This window comes from Pimephales promelas, chromosome 14 (assembly GCF_988280905.1).
Source record: "Pimephales promelas chromosome 14, fPimPro1.hap1.1, whole genome shotgun sequence".
NCBI lineage: Eukaryota > Metazoa > Chordata > Actinopteri > Cypriniformes > Leuciscidae > Pimephales > Pimephales promelas.
The window spans coordinates 25217147-25239002 of NC_142782.1; the positions used below are offsets into that span (position 1 = coordinate 25217147).

At 39.1% G+C, this 21856-nt stretch overlaps 1 protein-coding gene across 3 annotated transcripts in view; it reads left to right on the plus strand.

Annotated features, from left to right (window-relative positions):
* The window catches only part of rfx2 (regulatory factor X, 2 (influences HLA class II expression)), a 38803-nt gene that overhangs the window by 2542 nt on the left and 14405 nt on the right, over nucleotides 1-21856 (plus strand). The window contains exons 2-7 of one of the 3 annotated variants that reach the window (XM_089119722.1): nucleotides 13963-14075; nucleotides 15101-15190; nucleotides 15636-15715; nucleotides 16831-17095; nucleotides 19502-19576; nucleotides 21531-21712. In XM_089119722.1, the coding sequence (XP_088975848.1) occupies nucleotides 13971-14075; nucleotides 15101-15190; nucleotides 15636-15715; nucleotides 16831-17095; nucleotides 19502-19576; nucleotides 21531-21712 (797 nt within the window). In that variant the 5' untranslated portion in view covers nucleotides 13963-13970. The remainder of the gene's footprint in view (nucleotides 1-13962; nucleotides 14076-15100; nucleotides 15191-15635; nucleotides 15716-16830; nucleotides 17096-19501; nucleotides 19577-21530; nucleotides 21713-21856) is intronic. The other 2 variants (XM_089119724.1, XM_089119723.1) reach the window with 2 other exon arrangements.

Here is a 21856-nt window from a genome sequence, read left to right on the forward strand (position 1 = left end):
TTGAGATGAAGCGTTTTTTTCCTGTCAGAGTGGGAGTGTGTTTGTCGCTGTGTGTGACGGGTCCCTCCTGAGCTCAGCTGAAGCTGCCACTGTCAGGTGCTTCACTGAGCTCTGAAATCCTCCTAAAACGCATCTTCACCACGCAACATCTCCAAAGGCCTAAGATCTGGTTTCTGTAATGAAATATGTTGTTACAGGTGCATGTTCAGGCTGGAGGAGAAATGAATGATTCATGTAATTGAAGTTAATTATTGATGAGGCCAGTCGCTGTTCCCTGGGCTGTGTGATGTCCAGTTAGCTAGTTTTTGAGAGGTTTGGTTTGCACACTAAGCTCCCTTTAGCTCAGACCTCCCCCTGTCTGAGTCTAGGATGGTACACTACACTCTTTCCTCGACATGGCTGACTCCACACCAGTTATAATCAAAGAATTTCAGTGTTTAAATGTAAATTTGCATAGCCTGCTTTTGCATATGCTTTAATCCAGTGGGCAAACCTGGATGCAACCAAGGGCCCTGAGCACTAGGGGGCCCCGGTAACAGGAGGTGTTTAATTCCTTTGCCTCCAAAAAAACAAAAAACGATGATTTCCATACAGGTTTCCCAAACACTTCTTTTGCCGTCCACCTGTTATTTTTCAGGTAAACAAGTTCCCCGACCCAAACTGATTCATTGTTCAGCCATACACTACAATTCAAAGTCTGGGTCAATACGATTTTTGAAAAACAAATGATTACTATTATTCGACAAGGTCACATTTTTGAAGGATCAGATGACTCTGAAGACTGGATTAATGGCTGATGAAATTCAGCTTTGCCTAGGAATACACTACATAATAGAAAATGCCAAACCCCAAACTTTTGAATGCAGTGGTAAGATGACATCATTAAACCTTTAGTTACTGCAAACTGACTTTTTGATGACTATTATTTGAGATCTGTGCTTTTTAGAAGAGCAGGAATAAGGCATTTTGATATTGAGTGAGTGACATTTAATTTATTTTAGATCATTGCTTAACTGTTTCTATGGTAGTAATGTGATAAATTTAACCTCACTAAAATGGGCTATCTTTTCATGCAATCTTGCTTTGTGTAGCTATATTATTGTGTAGCTCTTTATTATGTGCTTTCAAGGCTTCACATATTTATTATGTAATAGCAAAAACTGGCATTTTTGTCATTTGTGAGTCTTTTGACAGCTCTTTCATCACAGCTAGTATGATTTAACAGTTGAAAAAGACAAGTAGGCGAATTTTAAAAGATTGACTCTTCGTTGTTTTCTTCGTCACGTGATATAATTAATATTAAGTCAAACGTTTTGACTGTGCAAAATCCAAGTCTTATCATGCTGAAATCAATATTTGGTAAAGTGTCACCTTAAAATTCCACAGATGTGTAGGTAATTATATCTTCATTAGATTTGTAATGCACATGTGAGGAACAGATTAGCTCTAAACCTGTGGGCAAATTCAAAACCATTTGTTCACTTGTTTTGACAAAGCCCCATAATGCAGTGTAGTCCAAATCAAGCTTTTAATTTTGTTACACACCCACCACAAAGAAAAATAAAGGAATGGGAATGGAATTCCGTGCAACCCAGATCCAAGCAGCTGTTATGTTTACATGGCAACTTGATACACAAATACAGCCAGGGCTATGGGAAGAGAGGAGCTGGGCCGGGGGTGCTGTGTTATTCTTTCAAAAGTCAGTGGTTTTTAATCAGCTCTCTTCAATCTCTGTTTGTGATGATGGACGCGCGCGCACACCGTCTCGGTTTGCAAAGCAGGTTATAGCGAAAGGAGAACAAAGAGGAAATGCTTATATACCCAATTTAGCCAGGTGAGGTGACTCACAAATGCCATGATTTTACACTTCTGCTTCCTTTTGAAGTGGCAGTACTGTTCTAGCTGGTGTAGTTTGACTATAGTTTATCACCTATAGACAATCTCTAATAAATAACCTGTATGACTGTCCACCTTCTGTGAATCACAAATAAATATATTTTGAAAAATGTCTCATTTCGTTGTATGGACAAAAATTTTTTTTGAAACATTCTTCAAAATATCTTCGTTTATGCTCCACAGAAGAAAAACGTAAGAAGGAAATGATGACAGAATTTCCATTTTTGGGTGAACTAGCCTATCCCTTTAAATCTTTCAAGGAAAGCATAACAGGAAGTGATGGGAACATTTACATAACAGGAAGTGATAGGTGTGATATTATATACCTAAACCTCTATACGTGCAAGTGCAATGAATCACCTCATTAGGTCACGTTCATCTATCAGTGCCCATGTTTGCGTCCTGTTCCCAGGTCAGAGTTCAGCTCTAGTCAACTGCCATCATAGAGACTTTATGATTGTTGTAGCAGCGTCTACTGTAACCTTAAACCACGCTGAGCTTTTAATGGACTATAGTAGAGCACAGCTCTCAAGGAGACAGCTGCAGCGGTCCGTTTTGAAAAGTATTTGTGCGTGTGTGCACCGATGCACCATGGGGGGGAAGGGTGTCAGAGCGAGTGGCAGATGACAAGATACAGCTTTCCCGTGTGTGTATGCTGTATTTAGCCTGTGTGGAAGAAGCCCTGCCCGGAGCAGATCTCTGCTGTGCCCACCTCTGGCAGCTGCGCTTGTGCTGTAAGGGGTCATAAGCATTAAAGAGATAGTTCACCCAAAAATGAAAATTAGCCCATTATTTACTCACCCTCAAGTCATCCTAGGTGTATATGGCATTCTTCTTTCAGACCACTACTATTGGAGTTATTTAAAAAATTGTCCCGGCTCTTTCAAGCTTTATAATGGCAGTGAATGCATGGCCGTTTCTGTTTTGAAGTCCATAAAACTGCATCTATCCATCATAAAAGTGCTCCACACATCTCTGAGGGGTAAATAAAGGCTTTCTGAAGTGAAGCGGTGCATTTGTGTATGAAAAATATACATATTTACTTAAGCGAGTAATGCGACGTACTGCTATTTACGCTACACCTTGACGCACTACGCTACTGGCAACGTCACAAGTTGCGAAAAGCCGTGTGTACATTGTATGAATTATAATAGTCCTTTGCAATTGTTGGTGATTAGACTGTACGAACAAGATCCTCGTTGTAAGCCATGTCACGCTGTAAGATCTCAGTTTTCATTAATGTCAGACTGGACGACTGTCAAGACGCGTTAAAAAGAACACTTGTCTGGAGTTTTACATCATCAATACACGCAGTTACATGCAGGATTGAAATGGTGGCTACAAAGAAATCTCTAATATTAATTTTGGTCACCTTGAAAATTAAATAATATTATTTTTAATATTATTAATATTAATTTTGGCTTGTCCTGAAAAACGAAGTCACACTGCAGGACTGTGAGTCAAATCTTCTGATAGTGGCAGAATTTTGTCTGAGGGAAAGTTTGATTGCAACGGTCACTAATCGTCTGTCGGTGAACAGAGATGGAGTTTGTTTATGATGGATAGATGCAGTTTTATGGATTTCAAAAATGGTCGCATCCAAAACGACCATTCCACTGCCATTATAAAGTTTGGAAGAGCCAGGCTATTTTATATAACTCTGATTGTTTTCTTCTGAAAGAAGAATGCCATATACCACACCTTGGATGGCTTTAGGGTTTCAGGAAATGGTTCAGTAAATCATGGGCTAATTTTCATTTTTGGGTGAACTATCCCTTTAATAAATTACACAAAACAAACCCTAATTAACTGATCTGAGTTGAAATACGCACAAGCTGTTTTGACACTGACAAAAGCTCATTTAGAAATCAAGCATTAGGTCGTCCTGGCAGCAGCTCTGCTGATGATTGAACTTGTTCGTGTCTCCATAGATGTTATTATTATTGTGTTCATGGCTGTAATTTTCTCTTTATCTTATCTCCCACTCTAATGTTGCTGAAATTGCTTACTCCTGTAACTTTATACAGAATTGACAGGTTGAAATGCAGCCAAGAAGATTCAGCCTGATAATTGCATACAAATAGTCATTTTAGCTCTGTTGTTATCTCTCATGCTTAGGGATTTGAACAAGCTCTTAACCATTAGTATTAAACTTTGATGCACAACTCAACCCATATTATTTGTAGAACTCCTATTCTCCATCGGCATTCGTTTTTACAGTTTAACATTTCAACAGTTCTGTCTAATTATAGTAAAGCAAACACTATAATAAAAATTGGAAAAAAAAAATCCAAGTCCAGGCACTCAGGGTTACAAAAGTGAAAAAGGCCTTTATTTAACAATCGAGGGCTAAACCATTAAAAAACACCAACGCGTTGGTGTTGGTGTTTTTTAATGGTTTAGCCCTCGATTGTTAAATAAAGGCCTTTTTCACTTTTGTAACCCTGAGTGCCTGGACTTGGATTTTTTTTTCCAATTTTTATGAACTTTCAGCCCTTCCAAGAGCACCAGAGGATACAAGGGACACCAGCAGCGCTCCAGCTTCCTTTTGCTTAGTTTTACAACAAACACTATAATACTTTAATATATTGTTGATATTCATAAAATAATGCATTTATATGGTATTATGACTTTGAATATCTAGCCTATATTAAAGAGATACTCCACTTTTTTTGGAAATAGGCTCATTTTACAACTCCCCAGAGTTAAACAGTTGAGTTTTACCGTTTTCTAATCCATCCATTCAGCCAATTTTCTGATATTTAGAAGAATATCAGGAAATTTCTGATCTCATTGACTTTCATAGTATATTTTTTTCCTACTATGGAAGTCAATGAAACCAGAAACTGTCTGGTTCCTGATATTCTTCTAAATATCAGAAAATCGTCTGAATGCATTGGAAAACGGTAAAACTCAACTGTTTAACTCTGGGGGAGTTGTAAAATGAGCCTATTTCCCCTGAAACTCGTAATGCCCAAAACATGGCAAACTTCAGACTTTGCAATTGTTATATTTGTGTTATTTACTATCTTTAAATTGAACAATGTGATGATTTGTGATGATATATCAGCCATCAGTATCACTAACTATGTTATGGCCCGGTGGTCTGTGATGAAATGATGAGTAAAGGCAATCGAAGTGCTCTGATCCTTGTTTTCTTTGTGGAAAAAAAAAGGAAACGTGTGCCTTAGTTGAGATGTCTGAGCTGCAGGCTGAGACTTGTCTGAGACTGAAATGTGTTGCTCACAAAACCTCTCCCTCAGCGTTCAAACCCCCCCGAATTCGTCTCAAGCCTCTCCTCGTCTGAGCGTTCTTTACATTCCACCTGCTTTGTATCTTAGCTCCACACTGGCTAATTAAATTTCCTGCCGCAAACAGCACACTGGCCTGTGACATTTGCATCACAATGGCCCTCCTCTCTCTCTCGCCTTAGTCTGGAGAGATGGACATTCCCTCTAATGTCCCCTCTTTTTACTGTTGCATAATATACGACTAGTGTTTTCCTGTCCATTTTCCAGTTTTCTTAATGTTAACCTCAAGTCCTTGACGTTCTTTCTAGAGTGTCAGTGATTTAGGACAACATCTTGAAACTAAATATTTACTTTATTAAGTTGAAAAAGTACAGATTTAGAATGTACTCAATTTCTGTCTTCTGTTATGTTTAATATCCATCACTATGAGGTTTGGCACACTTTTTAGCGTCAGACTCCATCCATCCTCTCATTCATCCTGAAGAAGTTCACTCCGGTACACTCGGACCCTCAGAAAAAAAAAAGGAGTGTGTATTCAGGACTTTTCTTCCACCAAGGCTGACATCTCTGTAGTTATCATGCATTGCTCAAGCTATGTCTGTGTGCAGATGTGCACTTCAGCTTCCTATTCATACCTCTTTATGCACCTGAATAGACACCAGACGAGAGCTTGTTGATTCTGCGAGGGCTGAACCTTGTGTGACTCCTCTATTGACCTCTTTGCTATCAGTCTATTGTATGCAGAACTTTTCAAACAGTCGTTCTGCCCAACAACCCCCCACGCAAATTAAAAATCAGGGCAACAATCGTTTAATGGACTATAACACATATAGTTTACCACATACTCACAGCAGATTTTATGCTATTCTCCCAATATTTCTTATAACCAGTATTTCACCAGTAATAGCAGGACTGAATCATTCTGATGACCCAGTAATGTGATATCTTGACTTGAATGACACTGCTATTTCTATATCACTCTTACTCGTAATGCCATAAACAGAACACACCTTTGTTCGGTATATCAGTGTTTGGTAATCCAGTGTGAATCAGATAGATGCTTGTAAACACATAGATATCAACCTTGAAAACGGGTGTATGGAATTGTGGATAAGCAGCAATAGGACATTACATATTAGAATATTTTTATGACTGAAACTTGTATACTTGTTTAACATTGTATGGGTTTTCTTTTTTTGCCACAATGATAACTAAATTATTATACTGCAACAATAAACATTATGCATAATGAACATTATTAATTGCAATTATTGTAAATGAGAAATTTAACTGAAAAAAGTGTAATGTTTCTAAACATTTGAAATTTTGTGAGCCGTTTAAATAGTGGTTTAAATCTGCACGATCGGGAGTTTCACGTGCTGGCAGAAAAGTTCCTCCAGGAGTTTGCCACACTGACCAACAGAAAGCTGCTTGGTTTGAAAGTGACATCTCAGCGAGTGGTGCTTCTTGCCTCACTACACCATTGACGGTAGATTATGGACCTTTTTTGTCTGCAAAATTACACTGAAATTATAGTAATGTGACTGCACCTTAAAGGATTTTAACATGGAGCTCATTTTTTGTACATTTGGAGTGCTGTCAGTACAGACAAAATTCGGTGTTTCCTACAGTCATGTGTATTTACTTCCTGTTTTCGGTCGAAGTCCACAGTAGTCGATTGTCGAGTTCGCACGTGCAATCATTTGTTACTCCGTGTGTTCAACATCTGATTCTGATGAACTATCCATTTGAGCTGATATTCTCAGAACACCACACACCACCGTCATTGGCTGACAGCTGACAGTCTGAGTCTCCACTGTTGCTTAGTTACCAATGATCGCGTGCACAAACTCGACAATCGACTAATGTGGACTTTGACCGAAAACAGGAAGTAAATACAAGTATATGAGCTGAATTAACATCATTTTTATTAATATCTTTCACATCTACTGCAGTCAGATTGACCGTGGTCACACTTAATAACACCACTCGCATGTGGTGTTGTAATGACAAATCATGGATGTTAAGCAGGTTTAGAAGAACTTGCCCCATTGAAGTCAACAGGGTGCGAATTTTAAAAAGAGGATAACACTATGTAGGCAACACCGTTTTTGTCATTTTTGATACTGACAGCACTCCAAATGTACAAAAATTGAGCTGAATGTTAAAATTGAGTTCTTATTTAAGTAGAAAATCTGTGAATATATGTAAAACAATATTGGTCAAACTGATTATCGCTGCTCTATTTTCTTTAATGTAATGTCCTTATCCTGGAATATTTGGCACTCACAATCCAGAGAAACAGAATTTGTCTTGTGTTGACAGATCAAGAAAAGCAATTTTATTAAGTCTCATGTGTCTATAGACAGTCTTTCCCTTTTTGGTGGTAATGGGCAACTATTAGTTAGCAAGTTTAAATAAATACCAATGACACATGTAGAAGCTTTTTATGAACAGTGGTAGAGATCACCACACTATGTCATAAGAAAATCTTAAAGGGTGTGTGATACTGATAATCCACTTGTTGTTGAGATGAAATCAAATCAGTCATAGAAAGTATGGAGTAAAGGCTATGTTGTTCTTGTGGATTATCAAAAGATTGATTACTCAGCCTACGTGACTCTGAAATCTGAGTGTCGAGGTACGTAGAAGAAATGTGGAGACGATGTGGCATGACAGAATCACTTCAGGAAGTTTCTGTCTTCCTTCTTAACTATATTGGCTACCGCTGGCGCTGACCTGATGCCATTTGGCATTTAAGCATTGATAGTCTGGGAATCTTCCACTCACTGTCTTCACAAGAGGGTTTTCAAAGAGAAACGGCACTGTTATTTTATTACCCATAATATAGAAAATAAATATGATTGCATATTTTAATTGTGCATGTAATAGTGCTTTAGTTTTAATCTAGCTTCTTCTTTGCCAGCCAGAACTTGTTGCACTGTTGCAATATAAAGCCTGGAGCAGTAACTTAGCTGACTGGAATCCGTCACGTTTCTGAAAAACTCTTTACAGCATGTGTCACTTGCTGTAGTTACCAGAACGTATATTTTCTCACCCCAAACAGACACCTGCTCTTAGAGACTCCTTTTCACAGCTCAGTCCTCTGTTTTTCTATCGTCATGGGCAACAAGGTGGTGTGACGACAGAAAGTGGAGTTCCACTAGTTTGTCATCACCATAAAAAAACCCCTGAAAGAAAAGGCAGTTATCTCTGTGGAACCAGACACATTTAACTGTGTTGTCCTTCACCTTCTTGCGAATGTTGCAAAGGTAAAGCTTTCTCTTTTACAACACTTTTTTCCCCCCTCCGTTTTTGGAATCATCCTCAGCTCAGGGTTGGGGGTGGTGCGGAAATCTGGAAAGGGTTACCGGAGGAGGAGGTGGAGGAGGAGGAGGGGGGTTGTGGAGTTGTAAGTGTGAACAAACGGTCTCTATGGCAACGTTCGACCGATTCTCCCTGGCTGCAGAGCCCTTTGCTTTTTCGGTGTGCTGGCGACGGATGGGCTAGGGTTGTGACAGCAATTGAAGATTGAGGGTTTGGAGATGTGCCTATTTTAGGGGATTTGTTTTGAGGTGCTCACATGAGGACCCAGCTGACCACTTAAACTGTCTTCTTTCTCAGCCCAACCTTGCCATCTGCAAACCTTAATCTCAGTGGATCATCCTAATCTCATATGAAGAACTGCCTTTCTTTGAAAAATCTCCTACCTGGCTCCTGATCTTTAATTTTGTGAATGCAAATACAGTATTTAAAAGTTAAAAATCACACATTACTTAATAAGACTTCATATTTGTGGTTAGTTTGGATGGATGGTCTATCTATATCATAAGTGGTAGGAGCATTTTGTGTGTTTTGAAAGGTGCATATCTGGGGAACATCAGCCCAGCTTGTTGGACACAGATGTCCAGTATAGACGGCCCTTTAATGGCAACAAGTGTCTCTGGTTTATTGCTCGGCTGTTCGTAGCTTCCGGCGTGTCGTAAAAGCAATCAGAGTTTATTTCCAAGCTGCAAATCTGTCAGGAACGTCTGGATTATTTAGTTGGAAAAGTAATTTGAGGCTTCGTTTACAAAGTGATTGTTGTGTTTGGAGTGTCGTGGTGTAAGCATGACTTGTGGCAGCTTTTCTTTTCTTCTCTTCTCTTTTCTTTTCTTTACTTTACTTTTTTTGTCTTTCTGATGGCTTTAACAGAGTCCCTGTCAGCATCTCATACCAGAGAAAGTTGTAAGTCCTGAAGTACGGCTTTCTGTAGAAATTTCTCTATAACCGCATGTCAACCCCCCCAAGTCCCTGCCTCCGCTCCAGAGGGTCAGAGTAATAGCTTATGTATTTATTGTTCTAAGTTTCTGGTTAATGTGAGATAGAAGGATCACTTGGGGGATGGCATTGTTTGGTTTGGGAAGTATTCTGTTGGTTGCATAGCAACAGGCTCCTGGAAACGGGAGTGGACGGTGTTGCCACTAGCAACCGTTGTTGCTCTGCAAACAATGTGGGCCAGTGCAAACAAGAGCCAAGACTGTGGGCTCCTGTTTTTAATTGAACATCTGCATGTGCTTTGCTCTGATAGAGTGTTGTTTAAGTTCAATCTGTCTATGACAGATGTGTCTAAACCCTCTTCTCAACAATAACCTCAATCACAGGTATTACTTTGTCATTTAGGCCTGGTTTATTGCCAGCATACTTCCAGGAGAGAATTTCGCTCTCCATCTCTTCGCACTCAGGTTAATGAAAGGGAATGGCCACAATGTTGTGGTGGTCTTTTAATAGCTCGTTTGTGTTGAGCAGAGGTGAGCGCTTGTATCGTGCGGCGGGGAGTCTCTGCTCTACTGTAATAAACCAGAAGCCTATTCGGGACGGGCCCCTCTCACTCTTCACACCAAAGTGCCGGGGGGCTCCTGCTGTTTTCTGCCTTTGTGCGGCCCATAGCTGCTGGTGGGGAATTTGTGTGGATTTTAACCTTTTCTTGGAGCTCAGACAAGAGTGACGTGCACATCTAATGGCTCCAATATACTTCAAGCGAAATTGAAGAACGAACTGCTGTGACGTCATTTTGAGCAATCACAAAATCAATTTGTAGTTTGATTCGGGAGTTCGAAAGCAAAGATTCCAGAAAAATTTGCCCCAGCTGGTTAACGCCGCTGAACTACTGTTGGTCCATGGCATTTAGATAATAGCTACCTGTAGGTGTCTTCTGTGGCTCCACTCTTGAATGTGGAAATGTTCTCTGGTTCATTTATTCTGTTCAGTCTGTCGAGGTCCGAGTAAAAACATGAACACACTGGAGAGCTGCTTTATAGTAGAAAGTTGTACTTTAAATTGAAAGCAACATTAAATCTGTTTTTTCATTAAAAAAAAAAACAATGTAAACCTGGTTTAAAGCAATCCATTGTATAAAGGGCTATATAAATACTTGTTTATATTAACAAACAAAGTGCACAGCACATTTGGACATCTTCATGTAAAGCATCTCCCAGCAGTGCTAGTATTTCAAACTTATTTTTCAGGAAAGGTATCACAAACTTATTTTTACCCCTAAGAACTTAATCTATAAGTATATCAGGGCCTTAACTTACCTACTTTACTCTTTCTCAGTTTAATTGAAAAAAAAAAACTCTTCTAGATGAGTGGTTATGGTAAGTTGAGAAAAATCTGAGTAATAATGAAAATTGCATGTAAACGGGAGTGAAGAGTTTTGCTCATGTCATGTAAACATCTTACTTGAAAAATCGCTCAATGCAAGTCATTGCAAATTTTGGACCTTGAAAAAGCTGGTTGCAAACCGCTGCTCAGTACACTGATGTTTGATTTCTCACCGAAGCGAGCAATCTCTCCCATTCTCTGTGAATAATAGCAGTACGCAGGAATCAGCTCCAAAGATAACTGCAGCAGGGACAGCCCAGGACATATTTATAACCAATGCAGCACCCCTCGGGCAAATTCCTTTCTTTTAAAAGATCTAAACACACTCTTACTATTTACCCTCAGAGTTGCTTGTTGACGTTCTGACCCGTGAGTCTGGTTCAGGTGAGCGTTAGACAAAGTCTGTGGGATTTGAACCAAATAACTCCGGTTGACTGATCCAGCAAGTTCAGTTGGACTTGGAAAGCATGACTGTGACCATGTACATGCTTCTAACTGATGTAAACAAACTGGAAGACTTCCAACTTGGTGATGACTGGGTGATTACACCCACAGATAATCTGGGCCCGCAAATTCACAGATTTCCACAGAACTGGAATCAACGTCATTCATAAAATTCTACCAGCCACCACTCCTTGAGTTTTTGTTGATTTCAATATTTCAGCTAATTTGATTATGCCTTTAGCTACTGATAAGAGTTGTCATAGTTCCTGCTTGACACATGTTTGAATCTATTTGAATTCCTTTTGAAATTGACACATCTGAGCCAACTGATTTCAACACTGAATCATCCTCTCTGTCAAATTAAAAGTCATGGAAATTAGTGATGCATTGAAATTGAAAGTTTTAATTTAGCCAAAAACCAAAAGGGAAAGTTTTTGTAATTAATTAATCAAATTTATTTAACATTTAGTGCTCATATATAAATAAAATTACCTCACATAAAGGCAGTTTTAAATCCGTGTATCATTCGTTCAGTTGTTTTTTGATTTGATATTGAAAGTAGAAAAATGAGAAAACGCTTCCTTTTTCGTCTTTTTATTTTTTCCACAAAACGAAAAACAAGATTTCAGCTTGATTTTTCCTTCTGAGGTAAAACAATAAATAAACAGCCTAATATTCGATTTCTACACGTAGGCAGGCATAGATATATAGACTAGAAGTCGCCTTGGCTACGGCAGTTCATTAGATCGAATGCGTCAATATAGCCGCCATCTTGGAACAGGGGAGCTCCTCCACTTTAATGCATCAGCGTCAATGTAGACAAAAGTCTAACGGAAATAAAATCACCATAAATCATCATGAATGCGATTTTTCTCGTTTTTTTTATTTTTCATTCCAACGGTCAGACATGTATTTATCATTGATTCCAGAAATGTTTTTTTAATTTTTTTTTTTAAATCTTCCTAGTTCAGATTTCATTCGTGATCATCATACGCAGCACAAAAGTCCGCCGCCATCCATTAATTCGAAGTAAAGGCAGCGTTACCTAGCTATTATAAAACTGAATTTGAATTTCCGAATTTCTTCATCTTGAAAACTTTTTTTAAACTAAATATTTGCAGTGTATATACTTTTTTTACTGAACAGAATCATCCGTTGTCTTCAATACAATTCATTTATTTTCTGAAAATGATGAAAGTTCTCTAATTAATTTACCTTTGAATAGAGCTTCACACTTGAGAATTCACTACTTCTATTTTACTAATGTCAGGAAACACAATTAGCTTTTATTCTTCATTCTCTACTCCCAGAGGAAAACTTTAAGTGCCTGTAATTAGCATCCATTTTTTCCTTCAGAAATCAAGCTTATTGCTTGCCTTTTCCTCCATTTTTAACTTGAACAACAAACTGTCAGTCAAGGGGTATCTTGAAACTCTCACATCAACCTCCGCTACTGCGTGTCGGTCAGGATCAATGCAGGGACACGTCATAAACGCAGTTCTGGGACCTGTTGAGCACACTGGTGGGGATGATAAATGCACCTTCGGATTGGTTAAGAGCTTATTTAGATGTACAGAGATCGGTTGCCCCCCTGTAACCTGTTCCCTGTCTTGGAGTCTGTCAGTCTCTCCAGCAGTCCAAAGTTCCTGTGTGTGTGAGCTTAAAAAAGAATAGCACAAGGGGAAGGGGGGTGGTAGAGTTAGGGATGGTTGCCATGGTTCCCTCACCATAGCAACCGACAAACGTTTACAAAGCATTGAGGAATTTCCTCATATCAGCTGTATTATTGGAGCCCCTAGAGACGGACTCTCATTCCAAACAACCACTGGAGATCATCAGTGTCCTGGTGGGGGGGGGGACCAGCCTCATTGCCATTTTAGTTTTTTACCTTCTTTTTGTTGGGGGGGGATGGGGGGAGGGTTTTTTCTGCCCCTCCACTTTTTTCAAAGTCCCCCTGCTCTCACCTCCTATTCCATCTTTTTTTCCGTGGGAGGCTGTCTGGTCGCTATTTGACACTCTCTTCTTCTCTTTCCCGTTGTTGTGTGCGCCCATACGAGTTTGGAGAGTTGCATCGGGATCTTGACGACACAAACTCCATTCTTCTAACTCAATTCCCCTTCGACCGAACCGTGCTGCGGTTGTGATGGGATTGTTAATGTCTCCTTTGTTCTTTCCTCCATAATAGAGTTCAGAGGTGAGCGGCCTGCTGGGGATGCGGGTGACTCAGCCTGACTTGGCTAGGTTTAGCTCCTGGTCCTTTCGGAGAAGATGGTGTGAAAGCCGCTTTGTGTCCCACTTTTCCTGGCACATGCGCAGAGTTGTTTTTCAGTGGGCCTCTCTTATCCACTCTCGCAACCTGTTGGGGCTTAGTTTGATTGCATTGTTTCTTTAGATGTGGCAAAGTCAGCAGGGACCTGATGACATTTTAGTCATGATAACTTGACAGTATGCTTAGTGTGTAAGCATAAACAGTGATATATTGTCACCTTTTACTCTTTTCTCAGTCATCTGCATTGGTTATTGGTGCTTTGTGAAATTATACTCTTAGCTTGTACTGAGTTTGTTATACCTACTGATTTGTGATACCTTCTAATGCTAATCTACTTTTTCAAATAAAAACATTCAATTATTCATTGTTGGCATGTTTAAACATTATCATGAGTGAATTCTTACAATATTAATTATTAATATTCACATATACTAATACTACATGGTTACTATCTACCAGGAGAAACCATGCAGCGGTCAGAGGGCAGCTCAGAGTCGGCGTCCACTGTGGCGCTGCGGACGTCCACTTCAGCCCAGGCGCCGGTGGTTCAGCCCGTTCCCGCCTCGCAACAGGTAAGCAGGCTCAGCACTGATGCACAAAAGTAGCATAATAATAATAATTAAGGAAACTCCTCCCACACAAGCAGTTTAGATCTGAGATCTGAGCTGCTTTCGCTCTTGTCATCGTTCTGAATCTCTCTAAAGATGCTTTTCAATGTGCACTGGATCCATCTGAAGCGATGAAAGATTTCTCCTCACCCACACCCTTCATCTGTCAGAGCCACTTTAAATGATTAGCAGCGACTTTGCGTGGTGCTGCTGTGGGAGATGTTGGCTTTGGATCAACCTCACATCCAAAGAAACCAGTTTTTTATGATTTCGGTTAATATTTTGAGTAGCGCATCACATTTCCCTGGACAGCTGTAGAGGATTTGATGAAAAACAGCAATGAATGAAATATAGACTTTCTGTACGTAACTTTTGTGGTGCTAGCAGAAGACACTTTCGACACTAAACGAAACTTTCCACTGATCTTTCTCAGGATCCTGAGTTCTTTTGCTGTGTTTTTTATTTATTTATTTATTTTTTTATAAATGTGTGCATTTTGGTTTAACAAATTGCCCTTCCACCCATCTTCCATTATTTAGACAAACAGGTAGTCCCAACCCAACCTCACACCATTTGTTGAGCCAGAAATTATGGAAATGCCACAGTTGCATTGTCACGAAAATGGCTTAGTTTAGTTAAAAATAAAAGTAACTTCCTGTCCTCCTTGGACCGACATCTTTTCTTTTCTCTGATGATGTGTTTAATGAGAACCTGTCACTCACATAATATCACAGCAATAGCAAATAACAAGGATCCTATGATCCAATCAATTCCCAGTGGAGAAAATCAAGTCCCCTCTTAGATTTTTTTTTGTCTCATTCAAGAAGTACGTCACAATAGGGAAGAAAAGACTATCGCAACATCCGTTTCATGACGAATTTAAACTTGAAAAATTGCATTCATACATCTGGACAATTCCGCACCTCACTTTTCAAACAGAAAAGGGTCTAATTTTTACATTTGTGTGTGTGTGTGTCCCTCACCTGCAGCGTGTGTTAGTTCAGGCCACCGGCTCTTCCCAGAAGGGAGCTCAGGTGCAGCAGTTGCCAGTGCCTAGAGTGCAACAGGTCCCTCAGCAGGTACACACACACACACACACACACACATACACAGTACAGTCAAACCCTGCACGCTCACTGCACATCCTGAGGACCCACGATGCTCTGGCTTATCTTTTGCCTCTCTACATATCTTTTACACTCTCTTGTGACTGTCACTGTCTTTCCATTAAGCTCTTTCTCTCCCAGTATACTGTCAGAACCCCGAAACGCAGGCATGCTTTACTTTTCACACGTCACGCTTGGGTTGTTGCGACTAATATGTTAATAAGTAGTTTCCTAGTTCGACAGGGCGTCTCTGATTGTTGAGGCGAAGCTTTGTGCTCACTGCCCCCTACTGCCTGCAGCCTGCATACAGCTGTTCATCCCATTCCCCTTACAGAATCTACATTATAACATCTCAGAACTCCTGTAGTGGTTATTTCGCTCCAGTCTGATCTCTGACTCTGTGTGTGTTTGTTTGAAGGTTCAACAGGTTCAGCATGTGTACCAGTCCCAGGTGCAGTACGTGGAGGGAGCAGAGGCCGTCTACCCCAATGGCACAATGTAAGCACCTATCAATCTGTCAATCAAACCTGTGTTCAGTTCATAATTTTGTGTAATACTCAATAAAAAATGTAAGGCACTAATATTTAATTTATAACATAATTTATAATATTGGACCCTTTTTCATGTCAGAAAGACAAATTAATTACTTTCAATGGCTGCTTGATCATAATAAAAAAGGAAATTTGCCAATTTTTCTGGAGCCTTTTTAAGTGTTTCAGGCCCTATTCTTCATGCATTTTTATGCAATGTGTTTTAATATCTAAAATTTTCATATCAATATTGAAAACCCTAGCAGCTTTAAGTCTGTTTTTCTGTATGTTCATGTCCATTGTGTAGTTAAATAGCTAAAGAATATTAAAATTTGTCCCCGTTAATTGGTCATTAAAGATGCTCATTCAGACACACAGTAGATGGAGTCCAGATTCAGATCAAAACTTCTTTTAATGTCCCCCTGTAGTCAATAATTTTATCCCTTAAAATGTGGATAACTATAATGTATGGTGGAATACCACAGCAAGTGCTTGGGAACACTTCGACTCGGCGTAGTAATATCATCACTCGTGAAAAGTCCTCTCCCTCCCCAGAGTGTTGATATTACTGCGCCGAGTCCATAGATAGATATGCGCCGAGTCAAAGTGCTCCCAATCGCTTGCTGTGGTATTCCACCATACATTATAGTTATACACCTTACACGCTTCGAAAAGTGCTACGTTTTATTTTGTGACACCATTCTTGGTCGAGTTACACTACTCGGGTAACTGTATTAAAATAGGGAAACCGTGGAGGTGTTTGGTCGCTTCTCTGCTTGGCCCATATTGAATGAACTGGGCTAAGTTAAGTGCTATCAAAGTGTCTCGCGCGCCAGAGCGATTGAGTGCACGCACTGAGATGAGAGAGGTATGTATCAACTCGTCTTAGTTAAGAGAAGAACATAGTTTAAAATGAAAAAACGGTGGATTATCCCTTTAAAGACCATGCTAAAAACACCACATAGACATATAAACATTCAAAGTTAGATTTTCACCACAGGGGGACTTTAAAGACTGTTGAAAATTTGATGTTGAATAGTTACATTAAACCCTAATCATTACTGTCATTCTCCGTTTATTCAGTCGTACTGCCTACTCATACAACCCTGAGTCCCAGCTGTATGGACAGGGCAGCGGAAGCAACTATTTCGACTCTCAAGCGGGGGGAACTCAGGTTACCACTGTTGTCTCGTCTGCTGGTGGAGTGCCTGCCCACAGCATGGTGGGAATCGCCATGGATGTGGGCGGCAGTCAGATCATTTCCAGCGGCAGTGCCTACCTGATTCACGGCGGGATGGAGGGCGGCCGCCACCACACCTCTCACTCCTCACGCTCCTCATCTGCAATGGTACAGTGCACTGTGCTGAAATCCCTCAATACTGTTCCACTAGTGACCTGGGAGGGGAGTTACTCAGTTACTTTGAGATCATAGAAAGTTATGGGTAGACTATTATATGGTCTAGATGAGATGTGACAGGAATATTACGCTGGGTTATGCTTATTTTAACAAATTTCAACTCATCCCCCAGGTTATTAAATTTAACAAAAATTCTTTACAGTAATTACACTAACAATGAAAGTCTGTGGGGCACTGGATTGCAGTGGAATAAACATCAAAATACATATATTTTAAGTATTGTCTTTGCAATGACCATCTAGCCCATAAACCCAATATCTTTTGCATGAGATGTGCAAGGATACCAAGACTCAAGTCAGTAAAGCATAACTAGTAGATTACCTACCTGGAAAAGTAGCTAAATTTAAATGAATATGTACATTTAAATCAGATTTAAAGCAATTTTGGCAACTTTATAACCAGCCGCATTTCTGTTTAAAGGGGTCATGACATGGATTTTTTAATTTATTATTTTAATGTTTCTTGAGATTCACTTATAATGTTAATAAAAATTTTGCACAAAAACAAATATGCATAAAATTGATAATTTTCAGCTCTCATTTTAAAATGATCCATTTTTAAAGGCTATTTCTTTAAGGCTTGTCAGTTACATAGGAAACATAATATCAACTCGCTATTGTACGCGAGTACGTTTTTACATTTACATTATCCATTTAAAACCGTTATTTGCAGACAAAGCATAATGAAATCATTTACTCACGGTTCATGATGCAGCTACTGTTAGATCCAAAAATTGTCTGCTTCATCTTTCAACAAAGGTTTCTTTGCAAACTCTTTATTACAATATGCCTCGTTTACAAAATAAAATGCTCAGAACAAACATTATCTTCCCAACGTGGTCTGGGACACCATCAAAAATAAATAATTTACGTGTTTCCGATGAAGGGATCCTTTTGAAGTCTATATAGAGATGAAAAGCAGTTTAAACTAGACTCGTCAAAGCAGACGTTCTTTCACTCTTCCATTTGTCCTGTTGTCAACAGACAACAGTATGTCAGAAACTGCACATCTGTATACTGTAGACAGCATCAATGATTATAATGGATTAGTGAGGAAATATGTTAGCTGTTAGTGGGCGGGGATAGAAAGTCATATGCAAATGTATTTGCCCGTGTGACATCACAGGTCCCCATTTTTGGCTCTTGATCAAACAAATACTTTGTTTATAATGAAGACGCCGTTTTAAACCGTGAAATTTGATTTCTCATGTCATGGCCCCTTTAAGTCTCCCACAGAGTTAATACTATTAACTTTTTCAAACTGAAGGATGAGTCACAATGACTTTCTTTTTTCGGCAGCATGTCACAAATGATTTTGATTCTTACGTTCTTTAAGACAAAAGTGTTTTGCAATTCCGTGCATTTCTCAAAAAGTAACATCACAGATTTATCACTCAAACACATTTCTCCAATATTACCAATACAGCATAGAGGAGAGATGACACACACTGTCATCAGAGTGTAGCTTTCTTTCCACAGTGTGCTAGTTTATGAGGTGGTCTGGAAACAGGGACAGGGCTTAAGGAGGCGACTGCCTTGTTTTAGCAGTTTTCATAGCCACTTGAGTGGCCTCCGAAACAAAGCAACCCCTGGGGCTCATTACCATTTGGCTAAGAGCCCTCGGGAGCCTTTTAAAGACTTGGAAGGATGCCTGTTTTTTTTTTTTCACCCTGTCTCTCTCTTTCTCTTTACAAGTTTTGCCACGCTGCCAAAACTCACTCTCTCTCTCTGTCTCTTTATATCTTTCTCTCCCTCTAATCTTTTCTTCTCAATCTCTTTTCAGGCCTTATCCTCTTTATTCCAACTTTTGAAATAGTATTTTTTTTTCATGCCCACTATGGAAGAAACAAGTCCGGTTCATCAATGCAATAACAGAAACTTATAGGACCCCAGCTAATGCCTGCAGAAAAACTTGTTTATTTGAGTGAAATTAAATCACGCCTTAAATGCGACCGTGTCTTCACAGAGGTCACGACCCTGCTAACTCTGTGATTTCAGACGTAGCTAGAGAGTTTGTCTCATGTGTTTGAGAGTAGCCTGACCTCACGCCCTGTGTGTGCAGCTCATTAGCATAAATGAGGCAGAGACAGGAAGAGTGGCGTAACCCTCTGAGTTCCTCACATTTGCATGCTTTTTGTCCACACATAATGAATGTGGCTGCAAACACTGACAGACTGTAATGGAAATGCTCAAAGTCCGGCTGCAGCTAACAGACTGATTTCCTTTTTCTTTTTTTGTGTGTCTTTTTCCCTCTCTGTTGTCGTCCCTCCCCCCCCTCCGTTTTTTTTTTCCTTCTCCTCCCCCGTTTCATGTCTTGCATGCTCCTACTTTTCCTTAGCTTGAAATGGCGATTGAAAACCTCCAAAAGTCAGAAGGGATTGCCACTCACAAAAGCAGCCTGCTCAACAGCCATGTAAGTCAAACTGGGAAAAAAACTTTCTTGAAACTGGAACAAATCCTGAAAAAAAGGCTTAGTTCATTCTGCCTGCCTCTTCGCTTTGCTTTTCACTGCTGCTGTGAGCATGCATTTTCCAGAACAGCCCCTCGCTCTGTGTAATTTGGGTTTAAAGCGCCTCAGACCCCCTGCATTACACCACTGATTCATTCAACATCCCAGGGATCATTGTATATGTATATATATGTGTGAGATTTACCCCTGAACATCAAGCACTCAAATTTAAAGGGGCAATGTGTAGGAATTTCTCCCATCTAGCGGTGAAAATGTATTTTGCATTCAAACGAATTGTGCTCTCCAGCACCTTGCTTTTTCAAATGCGCGTTGCATCTATGGTACCCATTATGTACCAAAAAGCTATCACAGGATGTCTTCTAATATCACTTTGTCGAGTATTCCTTCGTGTGAACAGGTTTGTTATTTCAAACAAACAGCAACTTGACACCACGAACAAATGAATGTTACAGCATGAATTACTGACTGTGAAAAACATGAACTATTGCAATAATTATTTATGCCTTCTTTATTCGTTATATTTTCTGAAGTATGTGCATTGTTAGATATCAACATCAAATATATTGATGTTGATATCAAACGTAAATATATTGATTTTAAATAATAAAATACATAAAGTACACATTGTCCCTTTGATATTTAAGGATGTAATATTTTAAGAATTTTATTTGTATTATAAACTGACTCCTTTGCTCCTGGCAGTGAGTATTTAAAAATGTTTGTATATTCTTTTCTTGGGTGAGCCCTGAGATGAGATTGATATAACTATGACATCAGTGTGTTAGTGGAGGGGCGTATTTGTTCCTCACAGATTGGGAATTATTACTCCCTCAAAGTCTGTAGACTTGAGTGTTTAAAACTCCCTCTCCCATGCTGTTCCTCAGTTGTCAGGAGGCCTTCACAGAATCTGCACCCAAAGAATTTGAATGCCGTTCATTCACAATGTTCTACACACCCCTCACCCCTGCCATGTTAATGAAATATTTGGCTAATTTGCTAATTCTTTGAACTAACTTTTATTTTAATTTATTAAGAAAAATGTAGTCATTTACACACCTTTCCTGATGTTTTTGTTGTTAACTAAAACTATTAAAAATGGTTTAATGTAGCCTTGGCAAGCAATTAATTAATATAAAATAAGTAAATAATGAAAAAATAAATTAAAGTTAAATGTAAAAATGACAAAAGCACATAAAAATACTAAAACAAACCAAAATGAAAATAAAATAAAAGCTAACTCAATATATTAATAAATATGATACAAGTTTATAAATAAACTAAAATAACACTGTTTGTGCTTGTGTGACTTAATTTCCACTGTAGAAAACAAAAGGAACATTTTTGAAGAATGTTCAATACAATAGCTTTGTGTGAGGAACTGAAAAATGAAGGTATTTACGGAATATCTTGATGTCTAGCTCTCTTTGGCACATTCACAAATCATTGTTTTAGTCCCTTTAAACCTTTTCAGGGAATCCGATAATCCCATGCACAAACCCCCCCCTAGATTAATTCACAATTAAGACTAATCGGATTCTGAAGTTCAAGTCACTGGATAATAAATGGCCAGTACATTATTCAAAATGTCTTTGTTTTCCTCAGAAGAAAGTCAGATACGTTTGAAATGACATGAAGGTGAATAAACTATCCCTTAAATCAACAGATTTCCACATACAGTATGTCCTTTCTCCCTCTGCAATAAAATGTGAAAGTGCAGATCCCATGACGGTCTTTTTACCAGTCAAATTAATTTCTAAATGAATATGAACTTACAGTATGTATGCAGAAGTGTTCTGTTATGTGTGGTTTTGTTTATGCTGTTGTTTGTATATATATATATATATTGAAGAAAGCTTAAATTCACTGTTTTATTCATTGGTTGTTCGTGTGTGTATAGTTGCAGTGGTTGCTGGATAACTATGAGACGGCTGAGGGAGTGAGTCTCCCGCGGAGCTCTCTGTATAACCACTACCTGAGACACTGTCAGGAGCAAAAACTGGATCCGGTTAATGCCGCCTCTTTTGGCAAACTCATCCGCTCTGTCTTCATGGGCCTTCGCACACGCCGACTTGGCACCAGGTCAGACTATATAGAATTACCTCTGTGTCTTTTTTTATGCAATTAAACGAAATGATTTTGAGAGCCAAAATAATTATATTGTAACTTAAAAAATAAAAGACTGCAAATAAAAAGGCTTCTTAAGACTTTAAATTGCAAAAATAA